This window comes from Gavia stellata, chromosome 5 (assembly GCF_030936135.1).
Source record: "Gavia stellata isolate bGavSte3 chromosome 5, bGavSte3.hap2, whole genome shotgun sequence".
NCBI classification, from domain to species: Eukaryota; Metazoa; Chordata; class Aves; order Gaviiformes; family Gaviidae; genus Gavia; species Gavia stellata.
This window is the reverse complement of record NC_082598.1, coordinates 30413140-30438843: the sequence shown is the minus strand read 5'-3', so window position 1 is coordinate 30438843 and position 25704 is coordinate 30413140. Positions and strand designations below refer to the sequence as shown.

Genomic DNA, 25704 nt, shown 5'->3' with positions numbered 1-25704 from the left:
TATATCGAATTGTATAGCTGTGCCTATCAGGGCTTTTCAAAGACTTCAGCCTGATCTCTGGACATAATGTAATGTTTTTGTTATTAAACTTCTAATTTGTCTACCAGATAACTGCTATGCTTGTTTTTATTGTATTCTGTTTTCTGAGTTGGCTGGTTGATTAGGTACTATGACCATAATGATAAAAGGAGGGGAAAGGGTATCAAAACCTGCGAGCAAAACTCTAAGCTTGTTGGTGAAACTGGTTAATGGCAGAAGCCCCTGAATTTTAGTGCTCTCTTCTCTTTCTCAGGCTTGCTGTGCCCTGCAAAACATTTTGTAATAGGGATGCACAAAAGTGTGCACTGTAATATTTACCTATTGTTGTGACATTTATTTTGAAGGGTGGTTTAGAGTTCCTGATCTGTATTGTAGTGTAACTGTAAAGAATTTATTTTTTCTTAAGCAAAACAACATGATTCAGACAATATCTTTAAAAGTTTTCTAATGCATAAAATATTTCTTTTTTAAAAATCTACTTAGTTTCAGAAAACTACTTTCAGAGTGCAGCGGTTCACTAGATAATGTGTAAAATCAATAAATAATCCTTGGGAAGTCAAGGAATGCAAGAGGAAGGAGAAATTTGAATTGGGGTGCATACAAATCACTGATTACAGCACCAGTGTCATCAGATTAGGGTATTTGGACCAGAGCAGAGGAACTGCAGATGGGAAAAAGAGGCGGGGAAGGGCACCACGACAAGAGCTGGAAGGCAGTCTCAGATAAATGTCTCACCAAAAGGGGAAGATAAGATAATATTGTTAGAAATCTCTAAAGAGCAAATGTTGTGGTAACTTCTCAGATCAGGCAAGAGGCAACACCAGAGCCCTGTACTGACTCATTCCCAGCAGCCATTCCTGTCTTGTCATCGACGAAGTTAAAGAATGGGCAGTTGTTCAAAGCAAAAGCCCTTCTCTGAAGGTGTAATAGAGGGGAGTGGGAAAAGTGTTTTCAGTAGAAAACATACAAGTGTTTTTGTTGTTCTTTTTCCCTGTTACATTTCCAAAAAATGGCTGAACACGGGAACTGTTGCTTTCTGTGGATTGACCTAGTCAATTGGCTATGTATCTGAGCTATTAATATATATTGATCTCATCCTGTTTATGTATTGTTCTATATATGATACCTAAACCACTAGGTATTCTGCAAAGCAGTGGGAAGAAAACTGTCTACAGAAACTCAGTGGATTACACAGAGATCCAAGCATACAGGAGTGTGGTTGACCCCCGTCTGCTTTTAGACTGTACCGCAGTTGTTTTGCTTTTTGCTATTTTTGGTGTGCTAAAACAACCCTCAGGGATCGTGCAAACTTAGCTCCTTGGGATTAAAGAAAACCTACAGTGGCTAAAGGAGGAAGAAAGAGTTTTACAAAGCAAAAAGCAAACCTTCCCCCTGCCGCCATTTTGTTTCAGTGCATGAGTATGACTCATTCTTACTTTTTTTTTTTGTTTAAAATACTTAGTCTGTTATTTTGGAGGGGTTTTTTTGTTTAAACTTGGAGCAAGTAGAAGTACCAGCTGAAGCAGGGACTTGTAGTAGTGATTATACAAGTGTAGTAATGTTGCTTTCAAAGACCTTGCAGTCTAAATTGACGGGACTGATCAACATGTCGTGTGGAAAGGGAGAGCAGCCAGCAAGGACAACAGGTAGAAAAATGGTGCAACCTTATCGCATACATTCTGAGTTTTACTAAGGTCTATAGATGCTTTGGGGATGAATTTTCCACACTTTACTATTTGCTAAATACCTTTATGAAATATAGGAGTGAGAAAGGTGAGACTACAAAAACCTGTGCAAAATTTGGGAGACTTTTATTTTAGCTTCCTTAGGTTGTTTGTTTTCCTTTGTTTTAAAATCTTAGCTCCTGGTGTCTGTGTTTATGTGAGACTCTCTGCTCATATTTATGGTGATGAAGAGAATTGGGAAAGTGAGAACAGGTTAAAAATCTTAGAAAACAGAAGCCTGACTTTTCTTCCAAATAGGAAGAGTCATCTTTGTAAAACTAGCTTCCTGCTGGTTTAGGCCTGATTCTTGATCCCTCTAGATTTGTATGTGGAACTGCACGTTCAGGAAGGGATTAGTTAACAGGCAAAGCAGTGGCCTCTTGCAGTTCAAACTTCAGGCACGCTTGTAAATGACAGTGAGACATACCCTGTGAATGTGATGTGAACAGGATCAACAGGCTTCATTTAAATGTGATGCTGGGTGGGTAGGACTGAATCATAATAATTGAGTAGATAATCCGTAAAAATAGCACACCCAAGGATCCATTACTTAAGGGAAATTGTGTTGAAGCATCTAGTTGCTTTGGGAATCTCTTTTTTATTTCTTGCACTATCATACGTTATAAATTGGAGTGCTTTTTCTTATGAGGAATCCCTTTGGAGCCGCTGCCCATGAACGGTGCGCAGCATCAGTGCTCAGATCACACTTGGTGATGGAGTAGAGGGAGCCGCTGCAGATGCCTTGGCTGCTTTGGGCTGCGCTGCCTCTGTCACTAGAGGAATGTTGAGTTGCACTATGTGAAAGAGAAATGGAAAGACTGTGCCAGGTCATCTGATTTTTCCTTTCTTAAAGCATGGCAACAGGATGCAATTTGCTCTTCCTATCCATTTGTGGTTTGTTCAGAAGAAGGGTAACTCAACCTTCTTCTCATGGTCCTTTCACCCACTTAGGCTTTGACAGAGAGGATGTGGGTTCCTGGGATGACAGGAGTGGGGCTTGGCGATCCTCTTACCTGGTTTGGGAGATAGCACAGATTTGCTAAATGCAGCCCTCCTGTTGCAGCAGAGCATAAGCACAGCTGCTGTGTAATGGGTGTCGAATGAATTGTTGGGGTTTTTTATTTTCCATGAAATAAAGCTTGTTTTGGCATGTTTATAAGCATGTTTCAAATACGCTCTGATGTCATTTACGAGTTAAATGTCTCCTGAGGAAAAATCAGAGGGAAGCTTTTTCTTTAAAATAAAATAAAAAATAATCCAACACAGTTAATCCCAGTGTGTGGCTTTAGCCCCAGGTGAGGGGTTTTCCTCCCTTCTCCTCCTCCTCCTACTGAGAAAACATTGAATTCATTCATGACAACAACAAATGCAGTGTCCTGGAGGAGAGAGAAGACTGACAGGGAACTGAGTGCAGATGAGCCCCACAAATTCCTAATTTAAGCTTAGCAACAGCAACAATAAAAAGGAAATCTGTAAATACAGAAACCGGAAGGACAGTTACATTCTGCTTTGGATTATTCTTTTCATGTAAGGAGAATTCATGAAATCCAAAGTGACAGTAGTTCATCAAATCATACCAACAGCCTTCAGCTTTGGGATTTAAACTCCCATGGGGAAGTTAGAGCCCATCCTTCCCATAGCTGTTTGGTAACTGAAGAAGTCTGGGCTGTTTCTGATATTCCCATGGTCGAACAGTAGTGGTTACTTTGAGGCTTATATGCCTATTTACTGTATGTGAATTCTAACGCTTCATAATTGATAGCAAAAAACTCTAGATTTTCTTCTGTAAAACTGTAGCAACTGTTCTGCTAAGAAAAAACAAGCTTTTATATCGCTTTATTTCTGCTTGTATCCTGCCCACCTCAGAGGAGTTACTAAGTAGAAGCACTCATCTTAAAATATAAATGTTGTCTTAAGCTTACTCCATTATTCAAGCAATGTTTAGTGTAACCCTGTCATTTTCTTATAGTGATCCAGCTGCCAAAGCTCTCTGGGAGTCCTTCATGAACCTCAAACAAAAGGAAGCTGTGATGGAGGCTAGGAGACACCTTGTGGAAGCTGCGAGCAGAGAAAATTTACCTATTAAGATGAGCATGGGTGAGTAGTGTGACATACCCTTCCCTACACAGTGGTAATGTCAAAGATGATATCAGCTCCTCTTCTTCCACTTAACCCTCTCAGGGAAAACTCATCCCCATTCTTGGTTCATCCCCATCCTCGTCAACAGATTTCGGGTGTGAGATGCAAGCATTTCCGTTTAACTACAACAACCTTAAAAAGATTGAGAGCGGTGGTGAAGCAACGGAGTTCTGTGAAGGAGGGTTTTAAAGGCATGCAAATGGTTATCAGTGCTGCTTGTCTTTATTCTGCAAAGCATGAGAATTTGGGTATTCTTAAAAAGTCAGCAGGATTTGTGTCCTGAAAGTAGGCATTGTAAACAGCAGCTGATCTAATGGAAGTTGTGCAGATCTTGCATATGATTACATTATACAGGTAGTGATTACATTACATAGGTAGTGAGGTTTATGTGAAGTAAGTCTGCCTGGCTCAAGAGAGTTTAAGCTGAAAACCATGTCTGGGCACTCTTTAAACCTGCATTCTTCAAAATATTAGAGATACAGATTATAACATAATGATTTTCAATAGTTTCTTTAGAACCTCAGTCTCACTGTATACCATATGCAGTGAAGTGCAGGAATTGACATAATGTTAGGCTTACAAAAACTGGTATTGCTCTATACCACAATAATTTTTTTGCATTTTATGTACTGTAAGACTATTTGATGCTGAACTTCTCATCAAGAGAGAAAGGTCCTCATGGAGTAAGAGTAAAAGGCTTTTATCTGGGACTCCAGAGAAAACTGCTAAGATATTGTAGAAGAATTAGATATACAGCCAACTCATGAACTCTTAACAGCTATAACATTTCATATATTGTACAGTCTTTACAAATACCTAGAGCATGCATTTAGTAGATTATTAATCAGTAGATTATTAATCAGAAATACAGTAATGCTGTAAGCTGTTTTAAAGAAATGGAAAAGGAGCAGCTGTGAGAGGGCTATTTATTACAAATTTGTCTGAAGAAGGTAAGGCACAGTAAATGATAGAATCTTGTTTAAGCTTTTGCTGATAATGTGTGTCTGAGTATTAACCATAATAACTATTAAGAAGCCCCAATGTCTTCCTGTTTCATGTGCCTTAAAAAAAAAAAAAGAAATTATTAATGTTGAAATTCAACTTTGTTTTAAAAGTAATTAATTCCTGTCTTTGAGAGCTAGGGATCCATCTACTACCTTTGCTGCTTTGTGTGAATGATTAGATCAGCCATCTTTTCCTCTGTGTCCCCTTCCCATGGTATCCAGTGAAGGCTGCAATAACCTGGTTTTTAATCATATTAGCTGACACTTATTGATGGCAGCCTAAACGTCTGACATATGTGGACCCAATTTGTGCTGTGTAGAAACATTTGAGTTGATGGTGAAACAAATTTCTGGCACTGTCGTTCTTGAGACTTGTTTTTGTTTGGAGGATGCAATATAGGTTGAAGTGAATCTTTATAGGAGTTTGTTATTTAATTTCTGAATTGTGTATTTATCTTACACTAGAATCATAATCAGTTTTTAACTTTATAGTTAACTTTGTAGTTGAACTTCAAAGTGAGAAATAAAATTCAAGGCAGTCTTATAAATGATGAACAGAGATAAAATGAGAAACAAGGAAAGGAGGGCACTACAGTCACGAAAATCAAAACTTCTCATTGAGCATAAATGCAGAAAACCTGAAACTCATGCCCAGATGTCACAGTGTCCAATGACACATATTTGTTTATGATATTTTGGAATAGATCTGCATCTTTACAATTCATTGCTCATTCATTTACAGTTCATTGCTCATCCATTGTGCTACAAAACAACTTAACACCCTGTTGGGAAGATGGAAATTGTGGTGTTTATCAATTGCTGCTTTTGCTGAGAAGGAAAAATTCTAGTGGCCTGTTCATATCCCAATTGCTGTGTTTAGTCAAAAGGCTCCTTGCTTCCACTGTGGCTGTGATATGAGGCAACACTGGCTGGAAAGAGGGGTAATGCTTTCATTCTTTGTGCTTATAAGTGAGTATTATTTTACCTCAGGTTCTGCCTGTATTGGAAGATCTTGGTGGATTACACACTGGTTTCTGAGTTTTTTTTTATGACCGTAATATTAAATGTCAGAGTTTTTCTAGCATGAAAGTTGCCTCTTACTCTCTTTACTAAGACCAGCTGTGTCAGATGGTAAGAGTATTCTCCTTATTAGTATTTTTTTACTATCTTCCCCCTGGAAATAAGGAGTGAATTACATTTGAAAGCAAAGCTTTGAATTCCACTTGGTGTAGCCGAGCCCTCCTGCAGTGGCCTGCCTGTGACACTGGCAGCACGGGAGCCCTGTGCAGCGATGAGAAACTCGATCCCATCCTGTTTCTATATTTTCAGTGCAAGGAAAATAAATTCTGTTGTGTTCTGGGCTTTGAAAGGCTGCTTATTGCTCTGAGGTGTGCATGTGCTTGCCCACATTTCCTCTGCGAGCAATGTGCCTGACGCCCGGCTTTCCTCTTTCTCTGCCTGGCTGCATGTGGCAGGAGCTCTGACAGTTGTGGGAGGACGCACAGCTCAAGCTTTCACTTTCTGATATCTTCTGAATGTATCCTCCTCCTCCTGAGAGGGATGGAGAGTAGGAGAACTGTAGAAGAGGACACATGTCTTCTCCCCAACACCCCCAAATATCTGCAGGCTACTGGGAACTCCATCTTCTCCCATTGAAATCAGCAGGAGTGAAGAGAGGAGAGGAGTTCTGAGGAAGGAGAAGTAAAGGAAATCAACAATTTTGGCCACATTTTTTGAGCTGAGTAGATTGGAGCGCTGTTTGCAGGTGCTCTTGACTTGCATATTCATTTTACTAGTTGTATCAAGGAAAGTGGTAGTGGGGATGTCTGGAAGTCCTATTGACTGTTTCAGAAGGGATCAGTGTAGAAAGAAGGTGGCTGAAGACAGGATGAGCAGGGCTGGCAATGTTTCGTTGAAAGCTTTGGTGGATGGATTATTGGAGCAAGCCCAGTTTCAAATTTAAGACCATGCCCATGACATTTGTAAACAGAGCAGGATTCTCTCCTTTTGTTGTAGCCGTCTCATAGTCAGGTTTTCAGGTGGGCCATTAAGTGGTCTTAGACCATTTTCAAGGAAGATTTGAATTTTTTCTTTTTTTCTTCCATTTATGTCTGAGGAAAGTTCATATTTTATCTGTCATTTCACTTTGTGAGTGAAAGAACTACGCTGTCGTTACAAACTTCAGTGAGTGTCACGGGCTAGTAAGCTGTTCAGAACTGTTCATTGCAAGCATTTTAAAATCCTGTTTCTTTTTTAAAGATGAATTGCAAGTCTTGGGAAATCGTATCACAGAGGGAGACAAAGTGCCAAGTGATGGTCCATAAAACCTACTAAAACACAAAACTATGGACCTACTTTGCCCTTTCCTTATGAAACAAAACCTGGGCTGTATAGCTATGCAGCGTATATGATTTTCTAAGGTCAGCCCTGGAGAAGGCTGGCAAAGCACTGTGCAGAATTCCGGCCAGCATAAAGGCTTTACATGTGCTACATCCAGTTTACTTACTGTTTACTCTGTTCTATCGATAAATACATAACATGGGTATATGGTTTTTGAAGATGTAATTTCCTGTGGAGTTTAGTAATACTGCCAGTGTTGACTTTTGGGGAGTATTTGTTTGGTATTGCTTACTGTGGGCATGCTGACATTGAGCCCCCTCTTTACAGGATGCTATAAATGCACTGAAACTATGTTCCTAACATAGTAGTTACATCGAAGTTTTGCCTTAACCCTTTCAGCTAGATGCATTTCCCAAAACAGTATGTGTTTGCATGTAAACAGGTGGATCTGTCTTTTGCTAGAAGTCCATTTTGCATAGAGGCATTAAAATATTCCATATATATATACACACACACAGAGAAACACACACTTAAAAAAAAACCCAACAAAAAACAAACAGCACTTTTCAAGAACTACATCAACTCCATTTTGCCTCTGAGGCAATTGCATTTTTGTTTTGGATACCCAAGTGAATGCTGATAAATATCTGGGGGAGGTAAATATTTGCCAAGTTCTGGTCAGATATCCCATTGTGTAGGTGTAAATATGTAGGTGTAAATTATTTTGGCGTAATAAAAATCCTGGCATTTAAAGAAATTTATTTTATTTAAAGAATTAAGTCTCCTTTGAAAAGCTCTTTGGAAGACAGTTTAGAAGATCGTCAGAATAGCTTTCTGGTGAGATTTATAGCATTGTGCTAAATTCAAGTGAGATTGTAAATACTGAAAAGGGATTACTTCTGCTCAGCTCTTAACGGAAGTGACTTTAAGGAGTTCTGCTCTGAGGCAGCAGCCTGTCTTACAGTGCAGCAGAAAGGTTGCTGTTTTTTCCATTCCTCTACTTCCTGTTCCCTTCTTCATAGGTCTGATGCATATCTTAATCATCTTCTGAATGTGGCAGCCCATGGATCTGTTGTTGAAAGCTTTGCTATTAGCATAGTATTTGGCAGTGGTAAAAACTTTGCTACAAATGTTCTTTTGTGGCTTTAGAAACACCCTTGCTCTTCTCTTTGAAAAGAGCACAGTAAACCTTGATCGAGTCTGAATTCCTTTATTGTGTCTTTTTACTGGCATGGAGACTGATGAAAGTCGAAACACTGGTATAGTAAGAGAAACAAAGTGCAGTGTGCTGTTACATGAGCCCTTGTTAGCAGAAGAAAAGCCTTTTGGTTTCTTTCCATTTGAACTGTACAAATACAGTTCTAAAAATCAAGCTCACTACAAAATTAGCAGAGCTTCAAGCTTTGTGAAGTAAAGAGGAGTACTGTAGCTTTTTCAGATGGGCTGGTTTGTATGGGTTGAATTGAACTCTAAAATTTGTTTGGGTAGAAATGGGAAGATCCTGAAATTTTAGGCTGGAGATATGAAATAACATTCTGAGTTAGGAAAGTACCTTAAAATGGACAGGAAAACACAGGTGAATACCTTATATAAAAACATAAAGAATATAAAATGTGCATTTTTTTTTAAATTAAAAGTTGCATTGGACTGTAACAGTGTTTAACATGCTATTTATTCTTGACAAGATCAATGTAAAAATATTAAAGATTCAATACCATCAATTCCTGGAATAAACTTCAGGGATAAAAGCTACCCACTAAGGAAAAGAGCTTTAACAAAGTAAGTAAGCACACACACATCTTTCCAGATAAATCAAGTCTGACCTCAGCTATCTAAAATCCACTCTAGCCAGCCATTAGGACAATTCTGTCATAGAGACAAGTCATGAGACAGTCTGTCTGGGTCTGAGGTCCTTATGAAGGAGGAGAAGGCAGATCAGCATTGTGGGTCTCAAAGCGGTCAGTGGAGTGTTTGAATCCCTTCTGCAGCACGTCTCTGGGCAAGTGATGGGTACCTGCATAACAGTTGGGCTTAGGAGACACTGTGGCCCTCCATTATACAGAATGGAGATCAAATTGTAGACTGGGTCTGGGGATGTTTATGTACGTTTCTCTGTTGCCTCTTTACCTGGTCTCCAAACCGCCGGGAGAGCAAGCTGCAGGATCAGTGAGGCAGCAGCCAAAGTCTCCCTCCAGGCATCCTCAGCAAGCGGGAGGCTTCCCATACCAACTTGACTGAGACAGGCCTGGCTTAGCCTGATGAGTCCCAAATTCCTGACGGTGGGTCTCACAGTGCTGCTCCAAGGGCTCGCTGGTGTTCTCACCGTTTTTCCAAGGCGAGGGGACACTGCTCGTCTCAGACCTGAACTCCTTTCATTGCGCAGCCTGGATCCTGAGCAGGCGGTTCCCGAGTTAAATTAGTCTACTCTTTGCCTCATCAAAAGTAACAGAAGTCTTGCAGTGCGGGACCGTCCAGCCAAGCAGATTTGTTTTTTCCAGCCTGTTGCAATATTGAGTTCCTGATTTCTCCCTGTAGTGCAACTAAAAACGTAGTCTTGACCTGAAGCAAATGTTCCCAGTCTCAGTGATGGTCAATATAGCAGATGTTTTGTTGCATCATTCACCCCTGAGGCAGGAAGGCTTTTTGCTTCTCAGAGTGCTAAAAGTTTTTGAAGAGTTTGGAGTGTTTCTGAGAGTTTTGGATCCATTCCTGTTTGAAGGGCTTCTGTACAGGCCTTTGCATTCCCGGGGAACACCCTTTGAGTGTAGTGGGGTTAGGCTTTCCCTGGTAACTCTTGATGAAGATGGTCTTTCTGAATAGTCACTACTACATTGAGAACTGTAGAAAGAAATTGATATTATGGCTGTTTCACCCTGTAGCATTACACCAGGATGAAGTTCAGGGTTTCAACCTTGTTGAGTATGATCAGAGTGTTCACCTAACTAATTAGATCCCATCTTCTGATAGTCATGTGGTTTTGCCAGTCTAGGACAGAGATGTTGCTCCAAGCTCCAGATGTGCAAAGAGTATGTAGCCTTCTGTTGTTTTTCTTAAGCAACTAAACTTTTCAGGTCATCTCTGTAAATCGTTAGATGTAACAGAAAGGATGAAGGATACTAATATTCCTGCCAACGAAGTTCTCTGTTTTTAGGGAGATGTGACAAAATAGCAGAGATGGAGAGATGTTCAGGAGCAGAACCGTTTGTTTTTCATCAGTGACAGTGCATTTGTGTGTAGTGCTGCTTAGAGGCATCACCAGCTGTGGAACCATCTTTGCACTAATCATTGTGTCTTTCAAAGTTGGATGCTGAATTCAGCAAAGTGGTGTGTCAGTTCCTTTTTCAGACTCACCTGCCAATACATATGGTAGTATCCCTGAGAGCACAACTCAGTTGCTCAAAAGAGAAAACAAACATACTTTAAAATAACTGGAACTATGTGAGGTGTGATGTCCATGTCTGTATTTTGCAGTTTACCCTCCATCCCTTCTTCTTCAGTCTAGCACACGTAGGTTCCTATAGTTGAAAGAAATGTGTGCTTTATGAAGTACAGGCAAATACTTATGCTTTTGGTTTGCATCCTGTGCAGGTTGAGCAGTGAATGGAGTGCTTACTGGGCTTGGAAATTGCTGTTAGTGTGGAAGCAACGGTGTGGCAGAGGCTTGGTGGTAAAGAAGATAAGACAGGGGCAGAAGGCTCATTTTGAGAGCACCGATATGCATCCTTTCTTATCAAGCGCATCCCAGAGAAAGAATTCTGTAATATAAAGTTAACTGAAAAGGGTTGGCAGGAAATTTGCCCTTTTTGGTGACTGTCTGCAGCTCAGCACAGAGTGAGCAGCATCAACAAATACGGATGAACTGTAGAATAATTTTGGGTTGGAAGGGATCTCTGGAGGTCATCTAGTCCAACCCCCTGCTCAAACCAAGGACAGCTTAAGAGGTAGACTAGATGTGTTGGACCTTGTTCAACTGAATGTTGAGTATGTCCAAGAATGGCAATTCCACAGCCTGTCTGGGTACCCTGCACCAGTCTTAACCTCTCCTTTGAAGAAAATATTCTCCTTTATGTACAGTTTGATTTTTTTCCACTTGTTGCAGTGTGTGGCCATTGCTTCTTGTCCTTTCACTATGCAACTCCAAGAAGTCTGATTTAGTCTTCTCTGGAATCACTTATTATGTCCTTGAAGACAGTAAGTAGATCTCCTCCCTGCTTTCATTTCTTGAGACTAAACAAGCCCATCTCCTTCAGCCATTCCTTGTGCATCATTTTCTCTAGCCCCCTAAACCATTTTAGTGTCCTTTGCTGGACCCACTCTAGTGTGGCTTGTACTGTGGAGCCCAAAACTCCATACAATACTCCAGATGCTGTCTCACGAGTACTAAATAGAGGGTTATAACCACTTCCCTCTGTCTGCCAGCTGCGTTTGTGCTGATGCCACCTAGTACGTGGTTTGCTTCCATTGGTGCAAGGTTGTACAGCTGATTCATGTTCAACTTAACAGACACATTTCATCCTGAACTTTAGAGGGATTTAGGTCACAGATCCACTATTAGACTATTGCAAATGAAAGAAACATAGGAGAAGTTGAAATAAAGGCTGGGGGAAAAAAAAATAAAGGACTTTATGGTTACTTCAAAATGGCATGTTGAATGTGGTAAAAGGCTTGTTAGTGTCTACAGGCATCTATGAAATGTGTTAGTGAGTGCTATTGTTCCTGCAGTTGAAAAGCGAACTGGAAGCTGCTGTGTCCCAAATGTCGAAATATTACGCTAGCAAATAATAAATTTTAATCCTCCTTGTTGGACTTTTGCTCCAACACTGGAAATATATAAAAATGAGAGGATTTCTTATGCACAGTTACTTAAACTTACTTTTGTTAACTGTATTTGTTTTATTTGGGCAAGAGTTTGAGGGCTGAAAAAGAGGTACTGTGCCAGGTCCAGACACAGACTGTGACTCTTTAATACCAGTGAGTTTAAAAGTGAAGGAACTCTCAACTGGTGGAGCAGTACAGTATATTTCATGAGGAAGAAGAAAAGTCTAAAGCGATAAAGGCGGCTGTAGGTAGCTGAAGGTTCATACCCAGCTCTGTCACTCTCGTAGCTGCTCAGCCAATTGAGTCAATTCTTTTTCTTTTAAACAGCTTACCAGTTTCTTTCCTTCCGTCTCTCACCTTTCCCTCCTCCCTTCCCTTAAATGGTCTTTCACTAGGTTATACTCCTTTTTGACTGGGGGAAAACACCACATCTACCTGTTATTTCTGCACTGGTTTGTCTATCTTTTAATGTCAGAGTATCAATTGGACCCCTAAAGTGCAGGTTTTTCTGGGAAATGTCCACACTAAAATCTATTTCATTGAGGAGAGAAGAAAGGAAAAATGTTGACAGAACATCTGTGTCATTTACACATCCTATCTGGAAAAGATACCTTGAAATATCGAATCTTCATCTGAATTGTTGAGATGAAAAGAATGGTGTGGAACGCGCAATCCCACTGGGTTCTCCTACTGCAACAACAGCTACAGCTTTTGGGAAGGGGTTTGGAAGTGGTCCTGGGACAAGTCCTGCCTTCTGGTTAAAGGAAACATGCCTAATTCAGAGAAATAGACTATGACAGGTAGTGTGAAGTGCAGTCATGATGAAATGAAATAAATTTTAAACAAAACAGGTTAGCAGAGATGTTTTAATCAAAAACTGAAATTAATCAGAATAGTATTAGAAAAAAATAGAAGTCGTGTAAAGTGTCATGTATTTCCTCTATTGCAATATGTATATTTGGAGGCAAAATTTCTCCCTCAATATTTTAGGAAGGTATTCCTTGCAGGTGAGTGGAAATGGCTTTTTGCTGTTCTTGTTTAAGGAATCAGGTGTTGCTCAGGTTTGTTCTGAGTGTTGTGGGTTGTTTTGGTTTTTTGTTGTTGTTTGTTTGGTTTTTTTGGTGGAGTGTTTTTATTTTGCTTGTTTTTAATGACTAGACTACTGCATTATGCATCATGTCAATTTACCTTAAAAAACCATGAAGTGTAATATTGGCACTACTCACACTTATTAAAGTTAAATTAAAGACTTCAGTTGGCTCTGAAGTAGCAAATACCATGTTTTACCCTAAGCTCTTGTTATATTTTTAAGGTTTTTTTATTCTGTGACTTAATCCTGTAGAAATAACAGTTCCTAGGTTAAGTTTATTTACAAAGTTTCAGTAGAGGTATTTTTGTCTCTTACTGTAGCCTTGTCATTCATTGTTCAGTGAATAACCTACTGCATGCTAAGTAGTCTCTTGTGGTGTAAGATGGGTAATGGTTCAAGCCCCAATAAAATTGTAAAGTATGTCATATTTGTGTCTCATACCTCATTTACTTAGCGCTTGACTGCTATAAAACAGTTAGCAGATGGAAGCGAAACACAGAACCCTGTGCAGTGATGTGAAACAGAGAAATATGCTGGTAGTATGTTATCTCTTATTAAATTGTAGTTGGAACATGGATGCAGGACTATTTGGCTAACCTTACTGTTCCTTACAAGAAGGGATTGTGGTGACAATAGTCTTTCTATGTGTCTGGAATTTTTGGATAAAGCCCTTTTTTTTTTTTTTTCTTCTTTCTTTCTTTTTTTTTCCTTTAAATTTCAATTTTTGTTGTAGACAGTAAACCCAAACACTTAAATATGAACTTGTGGCCAGGTCTCCTTCCATGTCTGGTTGTGATTAGAGTTGAAGATAATTCTTAAAAATTTAAAAGAAAACAGAAGTGTGTTGCTCTTGCAGGAGTTCTGCAAATATATTGTTTCATTGTTTATATTCTTTGCTAATGTAATACTGCAAAGCTTATATTCACTTCAGTATGAAGTCTTTTTGTCTTAATAAAAGTACTGTGAAAAGCCTATATTAATGTGATCTTTCTCTAGACAATTTACATAATGTTCACAATAGTTGGGAGTAAACATCAGTGTACAGATGAACATTTGTGAAGTTTTGAAACAAAGATTTAATGTAAATGTACATAGTTATTAATTTTTACACCATGTATTTTTCAGAGGAAATTACTTGTGCGTTAAAAGCTTAAAAATTTAAACAGCATTTACTTGCAAATGTGTTTAGTTTATTTTAGGGCATGCTTAAAGGATTATCACAAATGTGAAGCTGCACTCCTAATACTTACAACCCTGCTTTATAAAGCTTATCAAAGATTTTTAAATGACTGTCTTTTTTAAGAGTATTCTGAGCATGGTTCATCACACAATCTCTTAAGATCATGTTTTATATTCATTTTGAGATATTAGACTCAGGTCAAATAATTTCCTTTGAGAACAATGCAGATTTGTAAGTAGATCTAATTAATATTTAGAGTTTTAAAATATAGCATAATAGAAATAGAATATGTTGTGGAAATAACAATTTTGTTTGCATAAACTGAATTATGGATCTGAATTGCAAACAGGTGTTAATGTATAGTTAATTCACTGTATTGGATTAATTGGCTTTTGAATAGGTGTAACTGCTATCTGGTTTTTTTTGTGGAAACTACTAATTAGTATTGTTTTGAGAGATGTCGTAAGTAACAGTACTTCTTTATTGGCTGGAATCTGTAGTGAGTCACAGTGTTACTAACATGTCTAAACAAACAAACCAAATTGCCCAGGAAAGGTTTAAATGCTTCTTCCAGCTTTTGATTACCTATTAGTCAGTAGTAGGTATAAAGCTAAATCAGTAATCCTGTTCTCTGTTAAAATTTAGTTAGTATTTTTTTCAGGTAAACACCAGAGATTTCTTTCATTCACTAAGCTTACTTTTTTTTTTGCTGATGTTGACTTCTATTATATCTTCTCAGTCTTGAAAAGACATATTTTGAAGTTTTGAATTTGAAGTTTGTTTGTTTGGGTTTTTTTTAAAGGCATTGTGCTCGTAGACTGTCTGTTTGTGATGATCAAGACATGCTTAAAAACACAGGAGCGGGTCCCTTAAGACTCTTTGAATCTGGGTGAAAAATAAAACACTTATTCTTTAAGTCCAAGAAAAGGAAATTTACTGCAATTGCTGTTACTTATGTCTGTAGGGAAGCAGCCTGGTTGGAAATAAAATACAACTTCCTGTACATGTGTGCTGTGATATCTTAATTTCATAGGGTGTGCCACCCATAATGACTGTGTTTGACATCAGCAGGAGAGTTCATGAATATGTGTTGGGAGATGTCGATCCTGGTGTCTGCTTGGCATGCGGTGGAAACAAGCGGCACCTGCACTTTGCTCAACACTGGGACAGTTGTGGACATCAGCACTAAGTATCGCGCTTTGTGTGTCTTAGGAGATGACAGAAAAGGCTTCAGAATTTCTTTAGGTTAAGAAAGGAGCCATCTAGTTAAAAAGGGGGGGAGCAAACTTGAAGAAAGTAGCTGAAAGTGATGCAGAAGTAAAGGAGCAAAGTGTCACTGAGAACAGCCGTGTCGAAGGATTTAAACCAAAGAGAGTACGTGCTGGTGTGCTTGCGAAGTCTCTAAGTATAAGACTTGAAGTGGAACATGGCAATACAGTAAAACTGGGTGGCTTGCCCAGTGCTTTTTGTCCAGGCATAATTGTGTAAGCCTCATCATTCAGCCTCGCAAAGGATGACTCGTTACACAAGAGACGTGGTGAATTACATATGTACGTACTCATACATCATCATGTTTTCCATCCCTATTTATTTGCTTACCACCCAAAATGATTGTTAGGGTATTCTCAGCTGCAGAGGTCTTCCAGAAATCATCAGAGAAATAATCAGTCCTGTGAATAATGTACCAAAGAACAACAATGACCTCCCTCTCTCTGGGACAGCGTGCCAAGAACGCAATGAAGTACTCAGTGTCTGAAAACATATGTCTTAGTGCTAAATGAGGACATGCACAAGCCACCTGAAATCCTTTGGACGTGTTATTTTAAGACAAACAAGTTGATTCATTTCTGTGAGAAGTTTAAAGCATCTGGGAGATGATTCAACCAAATTTGCAGATTTCAAGTCCCTTTACAGTCACAGTGAATTACTGTTTTAAAGGATTAGTGTTTCTTTAGGGCTGGAGACCCTCTGGTTGGGACTTGGCCTAGTACTCAGCATTTATTAACCCGGTGGAAGAGGTGAAAAGCAAGGTAATAAAATATGACCATGATACAAACTTAGTCAAGATTAAGAAGGGGATTTGGGAAACTCTGGTATGGCAGCATTAAATTGGAAGTTTAATATAGATGGCGACCCCTAACAAGTTTAATTCTGGAAGATAAGATTTCACCTCTTTATTCAAACAGTTCTGAAATTTGCTTTAATATTTGGGAGGGCAACTGGAGAATATTGTTGATGCTGGTTAGAGATTGTTGTTACTTTTTTGTTCATACTGAGTTAACAATGAAAAGGGAAAATGGAATGGTAGAGTGCACAAAGAAGGAAATAATGGGTTGAAGTGGCCATGCATTTAAAAACAAAGCTCTGAAGGATGAAAAAGAAAAAATTACCAATCCATGTTGAGACACCTAAGCTACCAGTTATGTTTGTCAAAGCCCACTGAATGTACTGGGAAACTTGAAACCGTAGATAATCTAGGAATTGTAAATCGTAAATGGGGTCATATTTAGGCATCTGCATTTAGGTGCTTAGAACTGAAAATCTTGATGATTATATTAGAGTGCTTTAGTTTCATTTGTTCCACCTAATTGATTAGGTTTTATTTGTTTTAAGGCACATAAAAGAATTTTGAAAGAATAGTAACAGAACTGATATTTACGCATGGTTTCCATTTTGTAATAAAAGACTGAGGCTAAGTAGGAGAGAAGGCTAAAATAGCATATGGTATTTGTGTGAATATAAACGATCTATATAGGAACACTGTTACAACAAGGATTTAATGATACCATACACATCTAATGATGAACAATAAACTGCTTTTAAGATAACTAACTCAATGCTACAGCTGATGAGACTGAAGCCAAGTCACGTTAGATGTTCAGACTCACATGGCAAGTGTTAGTTGAGTAGTAAATAGAGTCCAGCTTTATTTGTTCTGGGTGTATACTTCTATTCCACAATTTGCTAAACCTCAGCATAGTTGTCACCATCATCAATGGCCTCTACGCCCTTGAAAGCCACTGCTATACACACCTTCAGACATGTGACAGGTGAGAGGCTCTGCCTCCCTGAAGGTCCATCACTCTGGAGTGACTCGAGCTGCACTGGAAAGCCCAGGACAGGCAGGGAAGAGTGGCTGACCTCCAATGCCTGTATACTGCAGCTATTGCTAAGGTGGCAGGAGGAACAGGGGTCAGTAAGGGCCTGTGAGGAAGGAAGGCTGGTCACAGCTTTTCCTTGGTGGCACAGTGCTGCTGGGCTCAGGCAGAAGGAGGCTGCCGCTGCCATGTGGTTTGGGGTGTACTTTAGGGGCTGCTCAGACCCCCAAGATGGACTTACCCTGGGATTGCTGTAGTGGGGAATTGCCCTCTGTGCTCATACGTGTGACCATGGGGTTATCTGGATACTAGTGCTCCTGCAACAGAAGAGGGAGAAAGACTTACAAATGACCATCAACCCCAGAGCAGATGGGTTTGTGTTTGTGGGAGATGAGCATACACTCTTAGAAATAAGCCTGTGACATCTGCTTTCAGTCTGCTGTAAGGTTTAGTGCTCTTCAGGTCCAGATCCATATTCTGGAGAAGCCAGCCAAACAGCATCTCATACTGGCCTACTTTTCATCTCTCCAAAGAACTAGGGAGTAGTTGGCGTTCTTCTCTTCTTTATTAACAGTTTAAGGAGTGGATGACTTTTGAAGTTAATTAACTAAAGAAAAGCTGAGATCAAATTATTTTTGTGGCACTTGCTGTTAAAGAGTGTTACTGAAACTTCCTAAGAAGTATAAAAGTATTTTGAGTTAATAATAACATCTGGAAATTACACTAACAAGGAGACATAAGGGGTGTCATCCGTCCCACTTAATTGCTCTCACTTAGTTTGCAAAATATCCGACTCCCTTAGCGGTACTGTTGCCCAGTTGGCTTCGTGGAGTATGAAAGCTTTCTACATTCCTTGCAAGTATCCGGCATTGGACGTGATCAGAGGCAAGCTACTGAGAGAGATAGGTCTATATTTCTAAGACCTAAGACTGTGGATGAGGAAAACAATTTATTTGGAATTTTTCAGCCCTCTACCGCCTTGAAAAATCTCGCCTGTTAACACAAGTGTGCCAAGGTCATTTCTTATTCGTGGTTCTGTCAAGTGAAAAATGGACCTCAGCAAAAGTGGTCTAGCCAGTGAAGCTCAAACTGTGTTCTCGCATAAAATTGAACTAAGTTTAAAGCTATGTGTATTTGGCGGTTCCTGTAGTCTTGGAAAAGCATCCACTTATTTATTCAATTGGTCACAAAATGTACTTTCCTCTTAACATGTTTTCTTGTCCCTATGGAGATAATTAACTAAGTGTTAGATGAAAAAATAAGGACTGTATGTTTGGAACAGCACATTGATAATTCTGACCTTTGCTCTTTAGACACCTCGTTCATCCATAAATCTTTCTGTAAAAAAAAAAAAAAAATGCACTTTAGGATTCTGAAGGTTAAAAATTTACTTCTACCAGTAAATATATCTTGAAAAATAATTATTTTCTTGAAGCGATGCCTGCATTACACTACGTAGACTGCAGCATTAATTTAAAATGGAAAAAAGTCATACTGTGGAGTCGTGTCTTGATGTCTACAAATGTGGTTTGTCTAGTTAACTTTTTGTTTAACTGCTGAGGTGAAAGTCTTTCTGTTCCACTTAGGCTACTCTCACTACTCAAAACCAGATTTTTGACAGTTGCTGATATCAGTTGCTGGTAATTTCTGCCCCGGTATGTCTAACTTGAGTCATCTGCTTTACTAGTAGTAGAATTATTTCTTCCCTTCAGTCTAACTGTACACATCATCATTTGTGCATGTAGTATTAACTGTGCATTTTCTATATGGTATAGTGTTGCAGATGTTGGTATTCAGTGCTGCTATTTAACAAAAAATCATTTATTTCAATTAATTTTTTTAAAGACGAGCTACGGCTTCTGTAATTTAAAAGTTGGCAAAAGTGACTGTAGTTCTTTTGGGATCTGCCCTGAATTCTTGAAAGCTGGAGGTGGAAGTCAACATCTGTATGTCCCAATGTGTTTGCAAATTAGTGAAGGATTGAAGGAGTGAAGGATTGAAGGGGGCCCTTTGTATTTAATTAAGTCTTGTGAGCATTTATGCAACTGCTGATTAGACACTGATCAAACCCTGCCTTAGAACAAGTTAAATTCGTTTGCCTCCACTCTTGTCTCCACTATTGGAAGATTGATTGATACAGCGATATATTTCTTAATGTCTTGTGTAACTATATTAATGCTTTATTTATACCCATTGATTTTGGTACAAATATTGACCCTTAATGTAAACATTTTTTGTGTATCTATAGAGCGCTTTATTTTTTTTCCAGGTGGGACAGGGAGCCCATATAAGCCAGGCATTTCTATTTTGCTTTCCTAACTTAAGTTCTCTGTCCCCCTCATCATTATAGTAGCCTCTCTGTGCTCATGCAGCACAATTTTGAGTTAAACTTCCAGGAATGGGCGTGATTGGAGTTTCACGGCATGCTCCAGGAGGAGAAGCTTTGTACTGAGGCATTTTTATGGCCCTGTTTTCACTGTAACTATATCACCTGGTATGGATTGTACCTGCTTTTTTTACAATGAGGAGGCCTAGACATTATTTCCTTCTTCCGTCATTTCCAGGTTTTAGCTCCCAATTTACAGCAGATGCTCTTACCCTAGCCTCGAAATGCATAATTTTGCACTTTATACTGTTAAATGTCATCCCACTTACATTAGTCCAATGCTCAAAGCAATCCAGCTGTGCCTTCTGCTCTTTCTCCATATTAATGATGTTTCACAGCCTTGTGACAGAACCCGTTTTGGCACTGTTTAGTACCAAAATTTGTACTATAAATATGTACCTGTGCACACAAGCATACTCTTATTTTACCTTCTCTTTTTAAATGCTAGTACTCCCCTATTGCATACTACCTGCCACCTACTTTTGGAATTTTCTTAGATATCTTACAATTCTTCTAATCCTAGTATTTTCCCCCTTAAATATGGTTATGGTGTAGTTAATGCTATGCTAAATCCATGTGCATTATAATTAATTCATTAATTGGTTACATATCAGTTTGACATGATATTCTTTGATAAACGTACTTTGCATTTTATCCCACTTTTCTCTGCGATGTAAGGTATTTTTTCCCTTGGATATTTGTCCTGAAGCTTTTCATATTCCTGACATCAGACTAATAAGGTAGCTAATTTTCACCATTTCTTAGACATAAATGTTAGTTTTCTTTTTTCCTAGTCTAGCCTAGTCCTTGTTATCTCTTCCTTTTTATCCTCAGTTTATCAGATTACTAAAATACAGAGCTGCTTCATCACACTGACTGTGTTTCCTGGACGGAACTGGCGCTACAGTAGAGAGACTGGTACCTCGTCCATAATGTTTCTATTACTTCCCTACATTATTTTTTCGTTCTGTTGCCCAAGATTCTTGCATTAGTGCACAAATACTTTGATTGTTCCTAACTAAGCATTCAGAATTTCTTAGCTGAATTAATTCCTGCACTACCTGCATCATCAGTCTATCAGCATTACTGTTTTCCTTCCCTGCTCCCCATCCTCCTGTATTCTATTAACTTTTGACTTTCACTGTGAAACTTCCCAGTCACCACCTACTCATTTTATCCTCTCTGCTGTACTTGGGAAGAGGCATGAAGCTTTGAAACATTTTTATTTTTAATGTTGCTTTCAGTAGATGTTGTTTCATCAAGTCCTGTATCATGATTTAATGTTGTTGACGGAGTTTGGGATAAATGTACCTGTTTCATGCATGCTACACTTGATAACTATTAATGGCAAAGGTTACTTCCCAGACAATATGGTGTTTGTGCAAGAAAGGTTATCAGTACTTTTAAATGGCTTAATGGTGGTTGAGGTCATAGTTCTTCTTCTTCCCACACCTGGGAATTAAAAAATGATCAAGTGCTTTGTCAGCATAATGTAGTCCTCGCAAGTCAGACTTCGGTGCCCACACAGACATCTGGCTATGCATAGGTGTAGAGTTTGGAGCAGAGTATGACTGTGATGGAGCAGGAAAAGACGCTTACACTACAGTCCTTTCTGCCAGTAGTTGCCATCTGTGAATCTCTGGATTTGCTTTAGAACAAAATGACAGTTGAAACATGATGATGTGGTTGGCATCTATCTCCTCTTGATTTCACAGGACCTGTCTGCCACATTGCAACACAAAAGGACTTGAAACAGCAGAGGGACTTTAAAATAAAAGGCTGGTAGGGTTGGGATTAGATTAAATTTAGTCTGTTGTGCTGAAATCTCCTTCTGTGAGCAAGCAGCGGGGAAGGTGGTGAGCATTTAGGCCTCAGGAAAAGTCGTTTAATTGCTGATTACCACCAATCACTTTCCCAAATTCCTTTCCTCATCTACTGGAACAGTTGTATTTATCAGCCAGCTGTCCAGGGAGATTTCTGTGTAGAAATTGGCTGGAACTCTTGAACCCTGGATCCGAGTGCTTCCATGGATATTGTAAATATCACAGATGAGATGCTGGACTCTCTAATGCCAATGTAAGTTTTGTTAATGACTTGCTAAGGTCAGGATTTCACTTATGTTTACATATGTGTTGGACTTTCTTTTGGTGGTACTCTGAGGGTGGGAAAGAATTTGATTGTTTATCTAAAATGGTGCTGAATGGATCTCAGACTGATCCAGTGCTGCATCTGGATTCACTTTCACAAGGGACAATATGGAACAAAACTCCTGAAAAATTATTTTTTTAAAACTTGAAATCAGAAGCCTTGAAAGCCCTCCCATTTTACTGTTTCATATGAGGGAAGGGCTGGCAACTTCGTTTTCTCAGTTGAAGCAAGTTATCAGATTTTGAATATACTATAATATATCAGGACTGCTATAGGTAATAATGCAGTCATTATCAAAGGTATGCTGCAAGGCATCATGGACTGACATTTTCAAATCACTGTGTAAATCTGCCTGACACAGCTTTAAAAGAAATAAAACAAGACTGAAAGCACCAGTGTTTAGTCTAAAAACACCCATGGCTGTGGTTGCTGTTTTAGCCTATGTGGGCTAACTGTGGAAGCCTTTTGTCAGCTCTCTGGCCTACTGAGTGGTGTCAGCTTGATTTGTGTGTTGATTTGCTGACTTTTCAGTTTGATGCTTTCTGTTAAAATTCACATAAAAAGCCTGTGTGATTTTGCTTTATTTAGCAGCTTTTCCTAATCTAAATGCTCTTCCAAAAGCCGCCTGCCCTTGGTATCATTGAAACTAAGAGAAAACACTTTCAACATTTATTCACTGTTGGAATCATTTATTCACCATTTATATGATACTGAAAGGATGGAGGCAGATGGAGAGGCTTGTAAAGTGATGATATAACCAAACACAGCGGCAGTATTACAAGATCTTTCCGTTATGGAAAAATACTGAATAAGATCATCAGTGGTGTAAGCCATGAACCACCTAGTGCCTTCCTGGCACCAAAGCTTGTCCTGTTTAAGTTAAAGGATCCTCCTCACTTCATCTCACATGTCCCTGCTCTTTAGGTCTGGTTTGCTAGAGGAAGATGACTTGTTACTGGCAGAGGCTGCCAGGAACCGAGAAACAGCCTTGGACTGGATCTCAGTCCAGACTGGCAATTAGGATCGTGTTTTGACACCATTTTTCCTTGCATGTTGGTGGCATGTGTGATTGCCTGTGATGATTTTCTTGGGGCAGATGAGGTACTATGGACCTTTCTCCCTGGCACAGATCACTTCTAAAATATAAATTGATTGAGCAGTTTAGCTGGCACTTTAATGTTGGATGGAATAACTGCTAATTCTGTGGCATTTGTGTGGCCTGAATGACTCCCCTTATGCTCTTCTATTAAGGAGAGATTTACAGGCCAATGTATGGGCACTGGGGTGTTTATTTTCAAGTAACTGGTGAAATCATGCTACGCTTACTGTCTCAGAAACTGAAGAGTCACAGCTTGGAAGTGTGCCTTCCAAGAACAGCTCCAGAAAAACAGCTCCTTGAATCACTAACATTATCTCTATTTTTTGAGTCAACACTGATCAAAAATGCACCCTCAGGAGGCGGCTGGAGGCTGTGGGTTTGGTGTAAGGTAAAAGGCTCACAAATTCCCATTGGACTTTTGATAGAAAGAGAAAGATCAACCATTGTTTAGAAGTAGTAGTCAAGTATTATTTCCCTAGCTTAAATGAATGTCCCCCTATGTCTGGAAACAAAAAATGGTATTACCCTTTATGTCAGCATCTGTTGTGTATTGTTAAATACCTGCCGTACCATATACCTTAAGCCTCAATTCATGGATGAAGTAAGTCTCTGTCCTGACCTGTTGCTGCAGCTTGAAGCTTCCAGTGATTGCAGAGAAGGTAGGATCAGGCCCATAGTGGAGCAAGCCTCTAAAGGTCTCTATAACCCATTCACTATAATTTAAAAAAATCTAGGTTTGTATTTGCCACCACTGAATGCTGTGTCCTATTTTCCTTTCCACAGGCAGAGTCACCCCAGAACAGCTCAGCTCATACATACAGCTTTTCAGAAATAATCTCAAAGCTTTGGAGAACCATTGTGGTCTTCTACAGCTTGTGCTGGCCACGGTCCAGACTTTGAAACACCCCCAGACTTCCAAATGGGACAACTTCCTTGCCTTTGAGAGATTACTTCTGCAGGTACATGTTATGTGAATTTATTAGACCTAAGTAAAAATGTTTTATTTAATTTTTTGAATTCCCATTGAAATTTGTAGCTTGTATTTTTATGAAGAAGCATGTTGGATGTCTTGCTAAAAAACCGTTCCTTGTTACCAAACTGGTAAAAGGAGTGGGAACCTACACAGTTAATTTTTTATAGTTTTGTCTAAGAATAATTTTATAAACAAAAGGGTAGACATTAAAGGTGAAGTACCTAAATAATCTGAATTGGGTGACAGTTTTACATCTATATGAAATTTCAAGATGATATAACTTCTAGCATTGGATAGGGTTATTATTATTGCTGCCAGTCTGAAGGTGCTTCTTGAGGTAATGTGCTGAATCAAATGCAGAGAGGACTTTGTCACTATGTGAGTGTAAAACTTGTGTAATGTACTGAGCAGATGAAAGCATAATAGGAAATTCCATGCACCAAGAGAGTGAGGTTTCTTTTGCTCACAGCTGTCATCTACCCTCAGCTTTTCCCACCACCATGTTTTTTACGGCATCCTGTTGGTGACCACAGTATTATTTACAAACCATTTTGTATCACACTTGGATTTCTCTCAGGAAATTAAGAGTTAGTGGTATATTGAACTCTATCTTACTAACCTTTGGAGATGTATCAAACAAAGGAGGAGTTTTTCTAAAAACATAATGGAGTTAATTTCTGCTGAAATTCAGGGAAAGCTCAAAACCTTCCTCCCTGTTCTGTCTCTTCTGCCATTGTGTTGTTTTTAGAGGAACCATCTTCTGAAATCCTAGCAAGAGGCAAGTCTTCATGAGCTAGCTTCTAAGGAAGTTAGAGTCAGCCTTAAATGAGTGAAGTATATAGTGTGGACCTCAACTAAAGCCAGATACTTGTGTGAAAATCAGCTGTCTTTGTCTAGATGTCGAAAACAAACCAATAACCTGACTCTCCCCACGACCTCTGGCAGTAGGATATAATCCCTGGTCCTTTGAGAAGACTAAGCCCATACTTCATAGCTTTGTAGTCAATTAATTTCTGCGACATTTGGGAGGCAAAATATGCAAAACTTAAATAGTAGCAAGTTTTTGTCTACATTCATTTAAAAAACTATTCTCTCGTGGTAAGGCTGGAATATTTTTGAATAACATAGGCAGCCTTCTTTCTCTAGTTAAGAGACAAACATCTCAGGTGAAAGAACTCATTGCAGCCATTCTTTGGTTTGTCTGGACTGTAGAGCATGGGACTGACAGGCCATAGTCCCCTTCTCTCTCCTGCAGTGACTTATGTCACATAGCTCTTCTCAGAAGCTGGCTAAGTTCCATCTTAAAACCAGTTCAGCTTTAGAATCAAAATAAAACTGCAAGCTCAGCATTGTTGTCACAACAACAGACAGCTGCCTATGCAAAAGCCATGCTGTAAATCATCAGGGAGCGGAAAAACAGAGGTAAGAAACAACCAAACTATATATTTCATGAAAAAGAAATGTATAACAAGCACTCTCATAATCGTAGGTGGCTTTGGATTATACCCACTGCCTTCCAGCCATCATATTAAGGTGAAATGTGTTAGCCAAAGCAAACTTTCTAGGCTAACATTTGTAACTGTTCCTTAAGCACATACTCATTTTCAGTAGTTCAAACAACAATTATTTTGAATTACACAATCTGTACAGCATGTATCCTTTTACT

General features: G+C 39.1%; 1 protein-coding gene across 1 annotated transcript in view; it reads left to right on the top strand.

Moving 5' to 3' along the window:
• The window catches only part of SCFD2 (sec1 family domain containing 2), a 202016-nt gene that overhangs the window by 28446 nt on the left and 147866 nt on the right, over positions 1–25704 (top strand). Inside the window, exons 3-4 of the mRNA XM_059817814.1 lie at positions 3733–3860; positions 23849–24024. Coding sequence (XP_059673797.1) covers positions 3733–3860; positions 23849–24024 — 304 coding nt within the window. The remainder of the gene's footprint in view (positions 1–3732; positions 3861–23848; positions 24025–25704) is intronic.